At 37.4% G+C, this 18270-nt stretch overlaps 1 protein-coding gene across 18 annotated transcripts in view; it reads right to left on the reverse strand.

Annotated features, from left to right (window-relative positions):
• Nucleotides 1–18270, reverse strand: part of LOC117429450 (tight junction protein ZO-1) — a 97009-nt gene that overhangs the window by 9926 nt on the left and 68813 nt on the right. For 13 of the 18 annotated variants that reach the window (XM_058998804.1, XM_058998805.1, XM_058998803.1 and 10 more), the window contains 19 exons: nucleotides 18018–18074; nucleotides 16297–16421; nucleotides 15953–16055; nucleotides 14516–14810; nucleotides 13440–13543; nucleotides 12619–12787; nucleotides 11926–12070; nucleotides 5747–5901; nucleotides 5345–5450; nucleotides 4837–4987; nucleotides 4065–4173; nucleotides 3664–3883; nucleotides 3088–3272; nucleotides 2875–2970; nucleotides 2304–2386; nucleotides 1984–2194; nucleotides 1198–1298; nucleotides 577–927; nucleotides 68–316 (listed from right to left, as the gene is read on the reverse strand). In XM_058998804.1, the coding sequence (XP_058854787.1) occupies nucleotides 68–316; nucleotides 577–927; nucleotides 1198–1298; nucleotides 1984–2194; nucleotides 2304–2386; nucleotides 2875–2970; nucleotides 3088–3272; nucleotides 3664–3883; nucleotides 4065–4173; nucleotides 4837–4987; nucleotides 5345–5450; nucleotides 5747–5901; nucleotides 11926–12070; nucleotides 12619–12787; nucleotides 13440–13543; nucleotides 14516–14810; nucleotides 15953–16055; nucleotides 16297–16421; nucleotides 18018–18074 (3015 nt within the window). The remainder of the gene's footprint in view (nucleotides 1–67; nucleotides 317–576; nucleotides 928–1197; nucleotides 1299–1983; nucleotides 2195–2303; nucleotides 2387–2874; nucleotides 2971–3087; nucleotides 3273–3663; nucleotides 3884–4064; nucleotides 4174–4836; nucleotides 4988–5344; nucleotides 5451–5746; nucleotides 5902–11925; nucleotides 12071–12618; nucleotides 12788–13439; nucleotides 13544–14515; nucleotides 14811–15952; nucleotides 16056–16296; nucleotides 16422–18017; nucleotides 18075–18270) is intronic. The other 5 variants (XM_058998821.1, XM_058998810.1, XM_058998809.1 and 2 more) reach the window with 1 other exon arrangement.

Genomic DNA, 18270 nt, shown 5'->3' on the forward strand with positions numbered 1-18270 from the left:
AAAATGTGTAAGAAGTGAAAGCATGGCGAGAGGCAGCAGTTGTGGAGAGATGTTTCAGGACTAGTACCTTTGGTGGCTCTGCAAGAGGTGATCTGGATTGTTCCGGATCATTTAGCATTGATCGAGCTAGTTCATGGGTGGGCCTCCTAAGAGAGCCAGCCTGGGGGCTGTAGGTGCTTTGAGGGGCTGGAGCACGCTCCTCATGATTCATACCAGCTACATATACAGTGTTGTCAACAGCAGAGGGCGCTGACACAACAGCAATAGGCTCAGGTTGATGGGGAAGGTTAGGGATGACAGGAACAGCCTCAGCTTTCTGGGAAGTAGTGTTTAAAGACATTAAACAAATGTAATGTTGTTTTAATATGTTCATTTTAATTATCAAATAATATCAAGAACTTGTTTAACAGTTCCTTCATTGTTATTTTAAAAACTACACAACACACACAATACACCAAGATACAGCCTACCAGAACAGTTAATATAGCCTAATACATTAAATATTTTATAAAAGTATAATACTTTAAAACCACTATATCAAAGAGCTATAAGAAATCAAATCTATTAAAGTTTTACCTGCTGAGATGCTGGTATTTTGAACCCAGTTGAGTTTGTTCTGGGGAGTGGGTCGGGCTGAACCGGGGGCTGATAGGGCGGGTAAGCCTGGGCATCTTGGATTACTGGTGGATCTTCACAGACAGGCTCAGAGGACCTTGTAATGGCAGATTCTGGAAGTGGGCCAACTTCATCATTAAGAGTTTCATCGAGTTCCTGGTCAGTGTAGGCACCCCCTTCAGTGTCTGTGTCTTCATAGTCAGATGTGTGTCTACTGTCAGTGCTGTACATGGAGTATTCGCTCCCTGGAGCAGAAAGGTAGGACAGGCGGTCATCATGCAAATCAAGGTCATCATCCGGAGCTCCATCCGCCTGATAAAGAAAAGTCTTATTAAAAATCAATACCAAGGTATTTAACAACCACACTGCCAAGCTGCTATCATCTTGAGGAAAACACACCACCCATAATTCAGAACTTCTTGTCTTCTTAAAGGATTAAAAATGAATATTTGTGGGTGAAAACTGCTGCTGGTAAATTATGCCATCACTGCAAAAGTATCTACGACTGTCCAGTAGGGGAACTGTTCAGTAAGGCAAGGTATTTTTATTTAACCAAAAAAATATATGAATTGGGGTCCTCACCCTGCCTTCAGAGACCCAAACTAGTTGGTTCTGCTGTTGCTGAGTTGTCTCCTTCAGTGCTCCATACCATCCATCATTCATAGAATTCATATTGATGATGGCTGAAATAAAGAAGACCCATGTAACAAAAGCTACTATCAAAATGACAACACAGTATACGCATCTGGAAATCAAAATGTGTTCTGGTTCTTCAGTATCAGTGATTCCACTGCTAGGTAACAAATGTAATCACTGGGCATATTTCAAGATTTGGTAATGAATAACTCAATCCATGCATCCTCAACATGTCAAACACCACTTGCCCTTCCTAATATTTTGGCAGTAGCCAGATCAGATCAAAGGAGTTCTTTTGTGAGATGTTGGCCGTGCCACTTTGAGGGCTTGACATGCACTAGAACAGAATGTTAAACACGGCCATTGTTGTACATGTATAGCCAATATCCCCTGCAGGTGTAAAGTGTCAGTAAAAAATATACACTTTCAACAAGAGCTGAACCAATAAGGCTGTCCTAAAAACAACACGAGTCATTTCAGCTAAAGTCACATGGAAGTTGAGAATCCTGAGTCCTGGAAGAAGAGCTTTGCGCCCCTGGAAGACTGGAATAATTAGGAACATGCTACATTTCACACTAAATCTGCATGCTGGAAAATGGCTTAGCAGTTTAAACGAGGCATGTCATTAAAAACTGCATGAAATAATCTTTGCAACTCATTTATCTCATCCCCTTTTTGTAATATCACGTTCACTCAGACTGCACTATTTAAACACATGTTCAACCTACTTACACGTAAAGAGATGATGGTTGTTTTTTCTCAGCTTAAGGGCTCGCTCATACAGCTTCCTGGCACTTTTTCTTGACTCTGAGCACAGCCTTGTCCTCATGTTTTTCACACCCTGCTTGCTATCTGGGTTCAGAAACACTACAATTGGATACCACTGCGCATAATTCAATCGGTCCACTGCATTCGGGGTAATGTCCAAAACAGCATGTTTATCCTAAAAAAATACAACACAACTCAGTTTGAACTGCTTAAACACACTTCAATAACTGCAATTGTTATGTTGCTCTTATTTACAGCTACAACCAACACATCTAAATACTTACTCTGTCAATGATCTGTTTGATTGTATGGAGGCGAATAATGCCAGAGTTGCGCTGGTCAGTCCCAGCATCTCTTGGCTCACTCCCTGAAAAAAATAAAAAATGATAGATTTTATTTTTATTTTTATTTTTTAAAATAATTTTATGCTTAAACAAAAGTAATATTATATACAACTCTTTCGTTGCAAGTGTGAGTATATAAATTAATGGACAATGGTCAAAGTACCTTCTAGTAAATCATATTTTAGATTTAATGACTGTCAACTGTTAGAAAAACAATCCATTTCCTGATTAGCCAATAATGACTCTTGGGGACATGATCTAAATTACTCACCAGAAATATATTATTTGGCTGTTCTGCTTTTTAAAGTCTGTCATAAAAAAAATTCTTCACATTCCAATAAAAAAAATGTACAGAGATAAGAGACCAGAAACCAATAAAGATAACAAGCCAGTGAAAAGTCCCTAAGGACATAACTGCCTTTATATATATTAATATAATACATTGTATGCACTCTTGCACTTACCTCAGGAAGGAAATGCAGCCCCTTTAAAATATAATGTATGTACTCACTTGCCAACTCAAACAAATCAGGCTCTTCTCTTCCCAGCTTTTCACGAGCCACATCAGCAATGGGGCCAAAGATAACCACAGGTCGGAGAAAACCAGCTGTAGACCACATTGGAGAGATCAATGAGTTTACACTTAAAACAGGTACTCCTGTTTTTATTGATTTGTTTTAAATACAGGTTATTAAGCTTTAACACAGCAGTTCTGAGCCTTTACCTTCTCTGAGCACAACTCTTTCATAAGCTGGGTACTTGGATTGAACAGGCTGGGCTGTGAGATCCTCTCTGCTTTTCCTAAGGTTCCTCTTGGAGCTGCGAAGGCCACGGAATCGCCAGAAATCTGCACGGTCACCTCCTGCGGTCTTGGGAAGAGTGTACTGGACACTGGATAACTGTTCGGCTCTAAAAAAAAATAATAAAAAAAAATAAAATAAAATAAAAAAATAAATAAATAAATAAATAAATAAATAAATAAATAAATTTTCCAGATCTTACAACATCGTTATGTTTTATTGATTACATTTCTATCCATCTGCTTTAATCAGCAAGATGAACAGCACATAACTCCCTAAATGATCTAGCAAGTCAAGTATGCATGTTCTAATGCAAAAAAAATAAATAATAAAACAGGTCGAAAAAATCAGGAAAAAAGGCTGACATATACCTAGTATCTGTTAAAGAATATTTTTTTAGACCAAACACTGTAAATAAACGTTTCTATATTCATCTAGTTTTTAAGTTGTACTTGTGAATAAATTAATATAATCAGAAAGGAAACGAAGAGTATTTGTACCTGTTTTTGTTAGGAATGATGCCTCTTTCCACCTCTTTATGATTTTTGCCAATGCGAATTGCCAGCCATGAGCCTAGCTTCCCATTATACAGAGTGTCCACAACACGGAACACTTCTCCCTTGTTGAAACTCAGTCCATAAGGGGATTCCTTTTCATACTCAAAGTGGGTTCTGATGTAGAAGGAATCCCCAACATCTGACTCCACTATCCGGCGATACACTGCAATTTACAAGACACAATATGCCAAATCTTTAGTATGATTATAAAGCTCTACAAACAGTGAACTCCACAAAAAATAACAACCCACATTTAGTCTAAATTCTAAATAACTATTGAATTTCAGGGAGTTTCTTCCTCAGAACACTAGGGATAAGTAACAACAACCTTCATTCTTACTTACCATCTTTTTTCTTCTGAGCCAAAATGGTGACCTCTTCACCTCTGGGAAGATCAAGGAGGAACAGAACTGCCTCTTCACGAATTATATTTGCAAAGTCAACATTATTTACCTTAAAAAAAATAAAATAAAGAATAATAAATAAAGTTCGAACTGCATGAAGTTCCTCAATGGGGTTTGTTCATTGTTTCTTATTTCCTAAACCAAATAAGATGTTTATTTTTACTTTGTTGGCAGCAATTTATAGGATAAATTCAAAGGTTTTTTTAAGAATGTTTTTTCTTACAGGAGGTCTGTGGTTTTAAATTCGAAAAGAATGAGAACGTGTTCAAGCAGTTTTGGCCGACTGCAAGTATAATACTGAGTACTATAAATACAAATACTGTATTCAAAAGGGCTTTTGTAACTTTACTTTCAACACACACCCACAGATAAAGTATGAATAGTGGAATTGTTTTTTTGTTTTTTTCAACATTATTATTACAATGAAATGAAGTAAATGTTAGAAGTTTCGGGTCTTTGGGTGAAGAATTGCTAATCTATAATTTGTTTAAAAAGCAGGGGAGCCAATTACTTATAGCCTCCTTCCACAAAAACATTGTTTGTATTAGAAAATGTAATGTAAGAACAGGATCTAAAATATGCACCAAGTATTGTGATAAACTATGAAAACAGCATATTTTGCTAATCGTCTAGAAATAGGATTTCAGCAGATTTGTTTGTTTGTTTTAGATAACAGACTCCACCAGATTAAAACCACGACATCATTATTTACCCTGAGAATCTGATCTCCCTCTTCCAGGCCTTCTTTCGCAGCAGGGCTGTCCTCCAAAACCCCAGCTACGAATATCCCAACATCATTCCCACCAGCGAGGCGCAAACCCACACTCTCACCCTTCTTAAACTTCACCAGCTTCATGCTCGGTCTGAAACAAAAAGCCAAGTAAAATCCCACACTGAACTTCCAATACAGTGAAGGAGGCTAGAGGTCAGGACAGACCTTCAGCAATTAAATGCAATTAACATTGTCTAGAATTGTTTCTTTAGGTCAAACAGTTTTAAAGATAATAAGGCGTCTGGAGGCTATTAAAGTTCATGGTGCTGCCATGGCTATACTTTTGAATTATGGCAGGATAGTCACTTAATCCAGACCTGGGGATTATTATACTGTTTAAACAAATAGCAAAATGTTACTAAAGTATGATTAGTTAAGAAGAAATACAGCTCCAAAGGGTAGACATGCACAACTTTCTTTTTTTGAGAATAGTAACCCTTTTTCTGACCTGAGCATGCCCTCGTCATGAGCTGCACTGGGAATGGGGGCGTCAGAAGGGCTTACTGGAAGGTCCACATCTGGCTGACCAGGCTGGGCATACACAGGCTTAGGCTCTGGGGTGGAGAAAAAGTGAAAAACATGAGAAAAAAAAACAAAAATCACACAGCAAAACCATTCAAAAACACAGCACCTCCATTCCTTTAACACTTCCATACATGGGGTCCTGACACACAAAAATATAAGCTGTTTTCAGATACCTTTGATGTGTTAAAAAAACGATAATGCACATGTTGACATCAGTTATTCTCCATGCAAGAACATTAGATAGTACAAGATCAAAACAGTATGCCTTATTTCTCCTACTCAACAGTAAATACTTTATGTACAGTCAGGAACACGACAGTCTGACCTGGCAGAGGTGGGATCTGTTTTTCTGATCTCTCCTCAAAGGTTTTAGCCACAGGCTGCTCCGCAATCTTAGATATTACTGCTTCTTCTGTAATTCTAACAGGCGTCGATATCGCCCCGGGTTTGGCTATTCTCTCTTCATCCCGGCTCCTGTGACTGTAAAAAGAACATTACAGTTTTTAAATGATTTATTGCTTGAGTGTGCTTTTTAAGAAAACACAAACTGAGCTACAGTATGACATATGTTGTGCAATAGGGAAGACAGCTTTGAGTTAGGAAAATACAGTAAGCTCCATCTCTCTGAATAGAAAGCTTTTATTCAGTCTTTTGGTGGTGGTAATTGTCACGAGGAACATTCAATAGGAGTTGTGTCTCCACAGGAGATCACAGTGGAGAATTGCAGTGCAAGGTGGTGATTCAGAGTTAGGGTTAAAATACCATTCTTCTTATAGCAGATTTTAAGAAGGATTGTGGTTGAAGGTGTTCTGCATTCATAGCCAGTTGCAGTCAATCTCCTGGGAGTTGGTATGTAAAGAGAGATAAGGCCTAAGGATATAAAACATGCATGGATAGGCGCTACACTGGCGTACAAAAAGAGAAATCAACCAGAATACTGTGATTTTTAAAATGTCAGTATAATGTTGTTTTTTTGTTTTAAATGTCTTAAAAATGGCTTTGCAGACCAATTGTAGTTATCAAGGCAACATGCCCAGATTACACTGTGCTTCAGCCAATTAGTTTGGACAATTTTCTTAACTGGCAGATAAAAGTTTTCATGTCGCATTGTGTGTTGTGTGATGCAGAATAATCATGGCTCCTGATCGATCCCGCCCTGCCTAAAGTTTGTTCTTGCAAGAGTATTTTTTAAATTTGAACTGTTCTCTTTATAATGAGCTGCTCCTTTTGACAATAGGTTATAATTAAAAAGGAAGGGACCTTTAGGAGTTCTGCATTTAAAATACTTTGCATGAAATAAACATGCATATGTTATAGAGCGAAGCATCAACTGCGGTAAAAAGTCCTTTTATACAACAAATCTAAATACAAATTTTGCAAAATCAATCAGATTTTTTTGATACTTCTACTAAACATCTGTAGCCTTGAAACGGTTTCTCCCAGGTAGCAACAGACTCTCAGTATATATTCCTGGAACAATGTAAATTCCAATCCAATCACATCACATGAAGGGTTTTTGGCTCGGTCTCAAAGCTAACTGGCCCACAGAGGCATGTTTGCAGGAACTTCAAGGTACAGTCTGTACTACCGTCTTAAACCCTGACTTGAGCCTTTGTTAGCACACTGACAGCCGAAGCTTGGAACTGAATTAAAAAAAAAGGTACTAAAGTAGTGGTTTTCATCATGTTTGCCAAGTTTACATTCTGTATGGAGTAGAAAAACAGAAACACAATACTGTACAAAACAGAAAAATCTCACTTTGTTTTGTTTTTCAGGATTTAAAAGTGAAAATAAATCCCATTTGATTTGCAGGAAATACTTGGCATACAATGCAGGCAGAACTTTGTAAAAAAAGAAAAGATGGTATTCAAAAGCTCTGCCACACAAAACCCACTGCCAATAAATAGCAGTCTAAAGTTCAATGGCAGTAGTGCCATGCCCACGCCATTCCTTTATCAAATTTAAATTCTACATTCCTCTGCCTTGTACACAGTTGCTATAACAAAGCTGCTTTAAGAACTTGAAACTACTACTAGTGACATACTCTTGAACCAGTGTTTTTTCAGTAAACGGTAAATAAAACAAAAATGGCTAACAAACTGGAAAATGTTTTAAAACTAGAACAAAACTGAAACCAAAAAATAAACATGAAAAACTAATATTAAGAGTTGTATGAATATGGCTTAATGAAAATGCTATATAAATAGCACAGCCAAGCTGCAATGGCTTCCTGCTGTGTGGCTCACTTGTGTATTACTGTTATCAATATGAGCCATGATCGAACATGTGACTAAACTCACAGCTCTGGGTCCCTCCCCCATAGTGATAATGGGTCGTGGTATGATTTCACGCTCAAGTACCTAGTTTATGTGCTGTTAAAAATGTCTGCAAAATCAACAAGCGGCACACAGAGAATGCTTGATCAGGTAGCATTTTGAGTACCTGGTGAGTATATAGTGTAACGGGGAAGTGTTCAGTGTGTGGGTCGCCACTGAATAATCATGAGGCAGACACAGAGCATGGGATGTTGACACGCCGCACAGGTGCGCAGCAGATTTAATCACAACAAAGGTGCTGCCACTAGTGCCCCAGCAATGGAAACCTTAGTGCCACACTTAAAGAAAACAGAACAAAACAAATGCTAAAAATAAAAGTTTGCCAAAAAAGACGAGCGCTAGTCCCACTAAAAGGAACGTCCCGCTCCAGGAACCTACTACCTTACGCAAACCCTTGCTATACTGTTTGGGATCAACATCCCCTAAACTGACCTACTTCTGGGCTCCCGGAGTCCCGGCATCCTCACGCCGACTCCAGCCTTTTCAAACGGCCTCCGCTGGGCAATGCCTTCACAAACACAGTCTTGGAGTGGAAGGGTCTCGTGTAGTTAATCCTGCGGAGCAGACGCTCTCCTCCGTGATGTCAACAAAGCGACCCTCTGTGTAGCATGGCGGTGCAGTCACCTCAGCTGTGGCATACACGCCGTTTGAGCGCCGCACAGCCTCCCCAGACATGCCCCCCAACCAATACAGACCTCCCGAACAGCTCAGTGCCGAGCGAGCCTACCTGATCAATTAGTACCTAGCAACAAGTCTCCTGTTCCGCATCTATTGAAAGGCAAATTGAATTTAGGTTTTCTTATACTATTGCTGTAGTCGGCGCAGCCGAAATCGGGATACTGATAAATCAGGATTTCTGCTTAAATGGGAGAGAGACAGTTCTTCCCAATTCTATTTATGTCGTTTAATTGGGATATAAGGAGGCTGTGTGGTCCAGTGGTTAAAAAAACGTGCTTGTAACCAGGAGGTCCCCAGTTCAAATCCCACCTCAGCCACTGACTCACTGTGTGACCCTGAGCAAGTCACTTAACCTCCTTGTGCTCCGTCTTTCGGGTGAGACGTAATGTAAGTGACTCTGCAGCTGATGCATAGTTCACACACCCTAGTCTCTGTAAATCGCCTTGGATAAAGGCTTCTGCTAAATAAACAAATAATAATAATAACAATAATAATAATAATAATAATAATAATATATTTTCAAATGATGAATAGAGATTGCTTTTCAGAGTGAGACAGGTTTGTCTTTAATCGCCTTACTCATAAAATTGTTACAATGTGGATGAATGTGTTTGCACTGTCAAAACATAGATCTGGAAATTGAAGTGAGAATACTTTTTTTTGTGTGTGCAGCAACTTGGCTTGAGACTAAAAAGTCTCAAAAATGAAAAGATACTGAAATATATATTTCTGAATTTGGTCAACTGAAACTAAAATGAAAACTAAATAGAAACAAAATAATAACCTTACTAACTAAATAAAAACAGAAACCAAACTGAAATGCTGAAACTGAAAGAACACTGTCTGGAACTGTAACATTTTCATTGTTATAATTATTTCTATAATGACATGTAAAATGCTAAGATAGAGAGGTAGCGCCTTGTCTTCCTAGATCCAGATTTTCTTGAGTTAAAAGAATGTCCAAATCAAGTTTAATATAAACTGGACTGGGACACATAATATAGGTCAGATAAAGGACTGCCAAGAAAATGCTGAGATTCGCTACAACTTCATGCTTTAGTCACCCATCGAGACCATCAGCTGCTATATATACACACTGTAGGTCTACATTGTGGGTTGTGAAGTAATAGTTTTATATGTATATATAATCTATATGATTACAAGCCACATCAAGATCAATTCAACTGCTACACAGTACAACCACCAACACATATGATATAATAACCAAAAAAAACAATGTTCTCTGGAATCATATTACAATTCTCATCCAATCAACACCTAAAAACAATACTGCACATGCACAGGAATAACATTGTTTAACTTGAAAATATGGTCTTTAAAATATGAAATACTGTCACCATTTTATTATATGGCAAATATGTTACCTTTATTTAAAATATAATAAAAAATCAGTTTACAACAGATTATTTCCTTCAACAATGCTGTATAGCTAACTGAACCCAGTTAGGAAACACCTTCATCGACCAACAAAGGCAGGAAACCAATTTCTCATTTGTGAAGGCAGCTGCCTGGAATGCAGCCCTCTTCTGCAACACGCCAATCCTGAGCTGTTTAAAGCAGGAGCTATTTTTATGAAGCAACTTACAGCCGTCAAAATGCAGTAACTAGGCATGAGTTTCATTAACCCTTTAAAAGAACATGCTTCTTTTGGTAGCATGGCTTACTTCAAACAGTACTGTGCTGTTCTAAATGATATAGATAGATAGATAGATAGATAGATAGATAGAAAACAATCACAGACATTCATTTCTGAAAGGAAACATAACTAGGTATCAGTAAAGGGTTAAGGTGCATGCTTTAAAAGACAACACAATGGTGTCACTGTTACTGCATGCTAATAACATCATCTTGTGAGTTTCATTTTAAGGCACAATGGGAAGTCTGTCATCAATGCATTATTTAATCTAACAAACAGACAACAGGCCAAATCATGCATACATTTAACTGGCAAGATACAGTTTTAGCTTCAAGGGCAGATCCAGAACCCAGTGGTGATATCCACATTTCCATTAGAATAGCAGGTTTCACATACATCGATCAGCCAATAAGATTATCACTGAAACTAGGCCTACATATTATTGTTACAGAGTGCGTGTAGACATTCTGTAAGAAAAAACTGCTATAAACTCCAATATCCAGTAGTGCTCAATTATTAATAGATATTGTTTAAATACACATATTGGATAATAAACAGATACAAGTTATAAATCATGCTTTAAATGTTCCTGGGATTAAGCAGACATGTTTTCAAATGACTCAACAAACTGCTTGTAACTTAAAACTATGCAGTGTACATCTGATACAACGCAAGAGTAAGCTCACAGCTGGTTCACATTATACTCTTGTTATCAGATAATAATCCAAGAGCTGGTATAAATGATTTTCTGGGGGTTAAATAACCATTCGCAAGGGAAAACTAGAAGGTTCACGACTAGTTCAACTGGATTAGCCCTGTCAGCAATACTGAAGGGACTACTAAAGCTTTGCCAGCATCAATAACTACCTGTAAACTACTGCATGTCTTAACTGTATCTTCCTAATCTATCAACACATGAATGCTGTATGGGACGATGTTATACTGTATCAGGATGCTAATAAGCAGGGATATAGGATGGTTACCTTAAATACCAATATATCCCAATGACCAGAATATACTGTATAACACATGAGAACTGTGCATGTCCACATTTTACATTTGGAAAGGAAGTTACTCTATTTCGGTCACAAGTATGATATCTTAATTTGACACAACAGCATTCCTGACAGATTAAAGAACAGAGATGGACAGCTAGCTATGTAGCAACATGTTAATGCCTGTCTTCTAGACTGGGATGCCCAAGTTGCTCCAGCCAAAAATTATTATTAACAAAAACATTACTTCACTTATCCTTCAGGGTTAAAACACCCACAACACAATTTATACACTCCATTAATAAAGGAGTAAAGATTTTGTTTCTTATATAAAACAATCAATATTTCCAAAGGCTCTGATGCATTTTTATAAGAACTGTGATTTACTGGTGGAAGTATTTTCACAGTGCTTTCACTCGCCACAAATATCAAACTGAATCACAAGAAAAACGACTGATGCTTCTATAAACAGAACAGATAAAGTACTTAGTGAATTTTACAACTAAAGTAAAGAAAAAAAGCCCTCAGCTATGCACTAAAATGTACACATTTAAATGTATTTATTAACACTCTAAATATTTTATGGGACACAAGGCACTGTGTATAGAAAGTCTGGTCATTGCTTTATTTGGTGTAACGGGTTTACAAATTCTTGACTGAACCTTAACTTCGAGATTTAACAAGTTGCTACATACGCACGTGGGCATGTGCTTTACTAAAGGAAGGTAATTGAACTTTAACCTTTTATACAATCCTGTTGCAGGCATGAATGGTTGCATCTTTTAAATCAGAGCCCGAGTTCTATGCTGCTGAATGCAAGTTGTTGAGGGACTCTTACCTGCCATTGCTGATTTGCTGTGGAGAATGTCTGGAATGGTCTGAGGGTTCTGACCTCCTGTCAGGAGATCGGGAGCGACTGCGGCGCGATCGGTCATGGGATCGGTTGGAATGGTCTGATGCCAGTGAATGAATTTCTGAAATGTCTGTTAAAATAAAAATGGCGTTTAATATGGCACTGCTGCTGCTTCCAATGTGCATGTGACCTTATAAACCTTATCTGTGATGATGGATGGTTTAGCAATGTGCAAGCTTAACTAGTATTGCTATTACAGTATATTGCACTAACAGTATAAGTGCTCTAGACAATCTCCATCAAATTAGGTTTACTGCTGCTAATTGCAAACAAATAAAATATGTTCAAGATGTTGGATGACTATTATAGAAATGAGATTGGTTCGTGTAATTACGTTACAAAAAGCAGAAATATTTGTAATAGTTACTATCACTGTTTAACAAAAAAAGTATTATTTCACCGCACACATTTTTATCCCCTATCAAAATAATTGCTTTGACAAACTGAAAACCCTTATTTATGTGGTTAAAATGCATGCTGCATAATTTCATAATGTTTCCTTCCTAGAAATCCATGATGGAAAATAATATAAATAGATAGCAGCCAACTTGTAAATCCTTGTAAATGTAGTCCGAGGTCCCTACTGAGAGCAGTCCTTTCCACAGTGTCTCAACTCACCATCTCTATCTGAAGCATTAGCAGAAGGAATGCTGTCATCCAGGTCCGGTATATTGAGTAGAGTCGCTCGCTCATCTCTTTGAACCACCATCTTTAGCTTACCCTTTGACCGTTCTATTAGTTTCTTAGCATCTGTCAAGGAGAGGTTTTCCGTCACAGTGCCATTTATCTGAAAGGAAAAAAAATGGAACAATATCTTTAGCTACCAAGAAAAATGAAACAGGAACACTATTAAGATACATTGATTGTGTAACTGTGTTCCAGATTGTATTCTCTACAAGAGGTTATTCTAGTAAATAAATATTTAACCTGCTTTTGGTTTTTAGCAGGACGTCTTAGTAAAGTTGACAAACTAAAGAGTGACTTGGTGTGAATGACCACACTTTATTAGGCAGTTTATGCTTGGTAATAAATCTATTCTAAATATTTTTAATTATTTTCATTTTTACTTTAAAAAAATCGATGGGTTAACGCAGTCCAGAAAACACAGTAAAAGCAACAGCTGTGATAGTGCAGGTTAATGCGTTTCAGGGTGGTGGCTGTAAGATTTTCTACTCTTAAATCATTAAAATAGCTCCCCAAGTTCTATAATACTATAGAAGCCTAGTAAAAAACCATAATAAGATTCTAGGGAGCCCATCTCTTAATATATTATTAGCTTTCTCCTTTAATTACCAGTACGCAAGACACTTTTGTCCTTTAAAAATGCTAGAATTATGTAGTGATAAAATGGCTGTGATTTTTAATAGGCTTCAGCTATAAATATACTTTTACATGGAAATAACTTTTCATCCAGAGCCCTATTAATACATTATACATACTTTCAATACAACATCTCCTTCTTGGATATTGCCATCTTTTGCTGCCAGGCTCTCTGGGGAGATGTCTTTCACAAAAATGTGACTTGCCAAGCGTAACCCATATTCTGTTTTCAATAAAAAATAAAAACCATGTGGGTATTACAGACTGTAGTGCGGCTGGCGAAGACGCAAAGCTGTAAAATTGAAGAAGTGTTATTCTTGATTCATGGCATTCCAGTATGTAAAAAAATGTATGTGAATGTACTTAGTACTGCATTTAAACTATATGACCCTAACCCTACCTCCCTACCCGACTGTGATTCAGATGTGATGCTGCAACACTTGATCCAAGAAGCTACTGCCCTGGTATCATGAGTTCTGTCCAATTTAAAACTGTGACATTTTCATCTAGACTGACTTTTTATTTGAAGTGATAAAATAGTATAAATTTCTGAAGCCAGTTTTACCAGCAAGTCAATAATTCAGATTTTGGTCTCTTATCTATTCAATACCTGCTCTATATTTTGACAGCATTAAAAACAGCTGATCATGATACTCAAAATGCTGTCAACAGGCTAGCAGTCTAACCTGCAAAGAAAGTATACATATTTGACATGTTATTTTATCTGTTAATTGGCACACTAAAATGTGAACTATGTGAGATGTCATCTTAACAAGTCATTATTCTGCTACTGTAGCTGCACGGCAACTGGGTTTTAAAAAACTGTTTAAAATGACATAGTATAATTAAATATGTATAAAGTAAGTTGTAATATATAAACTAAAATGACAAGTGGAAAAACATTGAAAGCAGGCACTACTCCAGTTTACTTAGCTAAGACTAAAAAGAAAAACATGACCACTGCATGACTGAGTTTAATAAAAACACATGTCACTTCAGAAACCTGACCTTTCAGCCTAGGTGCACTGACCTCTATCAGCAGCCCTGCCCCTGCAGCTATCGTTAAACTTGGCATAGTTTTTTGGCAAAGACCTTAAAGGATTATAAATTGGAGATGCAAATCTTACATACAAGTCAGATTTTATAAATCACCTTCAGTTTCAAAAAATGCGAGCAATGTGGAGATGGCATATACCTTCACTTTTTCTGGATTTCACCAACGTGACTTTTGCAGGTTTCGGTGGTAGATTTGAAACCACAGACCTCCTGTCTGATCGTGGTGATAAGCTGCGCTCTCTGCTCGCACTGCGATCCCTCCTCCCTGCCATGCTACGCTCACTCCTCTTGCTGCTGCTGTAGGCACTGGGGCCGCTTCTCGCACTCGTCTCATCATACGCCTCATCCTCGTAGCTGTCCTCTTCATGCTCCGACACTGTCTCGCGCTCCGTCCTGGCCACCGGAATTTGAACCTTCTTTTTCCGTCTGATTGTCTGTAAAAACTCTTTGGTTAAAGTCATTCAGTATGGTAAAAAGAGAGCAAAATCTACTCAACATTAAGGCGTTACAAAATTCAACAACAAAAATAACAATAAATATATTGTACATTTGAGTGCAATGCAAAAAAAACAAAGTGTCACTACTATTACCCGACTTTCAGCACTCCTTTACTGGTAAACATGTTTAGTGTTTGCCAATCAAATAAAACAAATGCTAGGCAATGACCTCTACATGTACACTGAAGCAGCCATGCTTTGCTCATTCCACATTGGTATGGTAAATTCTAAGAGGAGTAATCTCCTACTTTGACTTGTCCTACTTCATAGCTCCCCGCTCAATTGAGAAACATTATGCTAAAGATGAACTTGTCATTCTAAATTGGAGGGCTTAATAAAAAATAATGCTTCAAAAGGCGCAAGACAAAAAGCGTGAGAAATTCACTCGCATTGAAATTTCTGAAAAAACTCATACAACTACAGATGAAGATGTCACTATAAATACAGTGAATGCATACTAATAGAACATGAGAGCATGGCTACATGAAAAAAGCTGCTTCAAGTAGAAGAGTCATTATTTCACTCTGTCAATTTCCCTTTTTACTGCTTTTTAAACAAAAAGCAGTATTTAAAGAAAAAGTTAAATCCTCAATAGACACTTCTCTTTAAAACAGCCATGATGGAATAACACACATACTGTAAAATTGCACATTAAAAGTAGTTAGATATATTTATCTGTTCGCAATATGAATTACCAGTACTAGGTAATTCATTCGGCGACACTCAGACTCGTTTTTAAATGTGTGTTTAGTAATGTAGGATATTACGGGTTACATTTTAGGTTAATATTTTACCATCTGAATTTAAAAACATGAATAGCAAAGCATTGTTTCAACCACATTTTTAGGGACAACAGAATACAGAAAAAAATGACTTTCTGCTGTGCATCTATGCTTCTAATGGAAATCATAATGATACAACAGCCACTCTACATATAGGAAGTACTGTAGCTAACTGCAAAGCAGCCTATAAAATAGTTTCCTCCCAGTGAATAGAGACATCAGTTTATTATTCTTCACTCCAAATATTTAAAATCAGGTAGCAGCAACTCCTAATGTGAACAAAAATACTTTACTCACAATTTGTGCATTCTTTCCACTTTTCCGCAACTGCTGAACAGCATAGGCATGCTCTACATTATCCATAGAAACAGCATTGACCATAACAACACGATCATTTTCCCTTTAAAATAAACACACAAAATGAAATAAGCATAAAAGGAAGCAAGCATACAAATCAGTTATGAAAATGCATTAACAAAAATTCTACAAAATGTTTAGAAAACAAACAAGTTCTGACTCAATTCATTGGGGAACTGGAAAGTTTCATATTTTTGAAAGTACTGTAATCAGTCCAATTACTAATCCCGCTCTGTAATAATCCTTGATTTTCCAGTCATCTACTGTACAGTACATGTACTCACTGTAACAGACCCTCAGCTGGGCCTCCTTTCAGCACATCTGATATTACAATGGAGGTTTCACCACTCTGAAAATGGGGGTTATCTTTGCCTCCTGAAATTGCAATGCCAAATCCAAACCCGGCAGCCTAGAAAACGATGGAGAGAAAGAAAAATCAAAACATGTTGTTTAATTGACTTAAAAAATTGTCCTTTTATGTGTTTTCTACCGCTCTCTATTTGGTTTCATTTTAGATCATTATTTGCCAGTGCCCACTTCAACTACTCAAAACTCAAATACTCTGAATTTCTGCCCATTCTGCAAGTTAAATAATGGAAATTCTCAATTAAAAAAAACTCAGTTTAAGCTATCTAAACAATGGAGAATAATACAGATATTACTTTTTTTTTTTTTTTGACCACTCGGAAGTGTTTTGTTTATAAACTAGCTGAAAACGTAACAGACAAGTGGACCTCAATATAAGATGACCTCTAAGTTTGCACAGCCATCACTGAATCTACAATGTTTAAAACATGAACCCCCCCAAAACCTCTCACCCAGAAACAAACCCTTTTAGCAAATACTTTTGGAAGGTTTCACAGATACAGCCATTGGTATTCCTGATCAAAGGTTTGCATTAGATTTTGCTTTCAAGCCAAAAATATACAGGCACACATTTTCAAAGATAAATAGGATAAAAGGATACAACACAGGTCACCCCACCCCCCCACCCCCTTTGCAAGTTGTACTGTATCTCATAGAAAAAGCTCACAGAACTACAAGTACAATACTATAAGACGTGTCTCTTTCATATACAATTTAAAGACTGGCGCCCATTATTTAGACTGATCAAAAACAACACATCTGCTTGTAAAACTTTGGAAAGAAGCCAACAGTGTGACAAATCACCAGTTAGATAATTGGAGGGTTGATGTTTACCAGCTGTGCTGTTGGTAAACATGGGCTGTAGGCCTAACCAAAGGGAAGAACTGTCAGCAGAAACGTGGGCCAATTCTCAAAACTGGAAGATTTGATCTCACCAACAATGAATACAACTATGTTTGTTGCGTGCAAGGGATCTGCTCACAAAACAAAATCACACTTAAAATGCAATCTTCACCAAAGACAAATCTGGCCCTTCAGTAAACACAGCTAATTAGATTATCCTACAAGATGTATAATCTGATCTAGACAGTTTCCAAGAAGCTGAAGAGGACTCTGCTAAATACGTTTTTAATAATAGATTGTTTTATTGATTATATGATGCTGTATGAGTTTCAGCCAATTTCATCTTGGCCTTCTGTGTCTTTTGCCTGAGCAGAACGCACCCCAACCCACACTGATATTTCATACTGGCAATTCCCTTTCAAAACAGCCATGACAGAAGCCTAAGTCTAATAAGTTATTAAATAAAATGGTTGGAGTAATGAAAAACTTCATCAACTTTGAAAAAAAACACAACAACTATGTACCTCTTTCATAAATAAATTTCCATAACTCGCTTCAAGTGTAACACCAAATATTTTTTGGTTGGCAACTCTGCAGAAATAATTTTACACAAAACAGAAAATGACTGTTTCAATATGAATTCAATATCTTTTTACTGGTAAGGAGTTTTCAAAGGAATAAAACAAAACACATTTTCTTCTTCTTGGCTTCCTGACATCTGGTTTTCTTGCTATTGTGTGCAAGGCTGCCAACATCCTGGAGCTGTGCAGTAGAAGCAATAACTGAAGGTACTCACCCTGTGAAGGGCCACTGTGTGCTGTTCCCATATTACAGTTTCCTCCATAGCTCCACTCTGCAACAAAGAAAAAAAATACAGGAGGTTTGCATTTAAAAGAACATGTGTAGTTTCAAGCACATACTGTAGCACATGTACAGTGTGGTTTCTCTTCCTCTACTTAATGACTCGACAAGACTCGACTCCCTGCTCAAAAGACGTGACTCGCAAAAAAAGTCTCCATCTGACTCGAGGCACTGTCTTTATGATAAAA

The sequence above is a fragment of the Acipenser ruthenus genome, chromosome 24 (genome assembly GCF_902713425.1).
Source record: "Acipenser ruthenus chromosome 24, fAciRut3.2 maternal haplotype, whole genome shotgun sequence".
Classification (NCBI taxonomy): Eukaryota; Metazoa; Chordata; class Actinopteri; order Acipenseriformes; family Acipenseridae; genus Acipenser; species Acipenser ruthenus.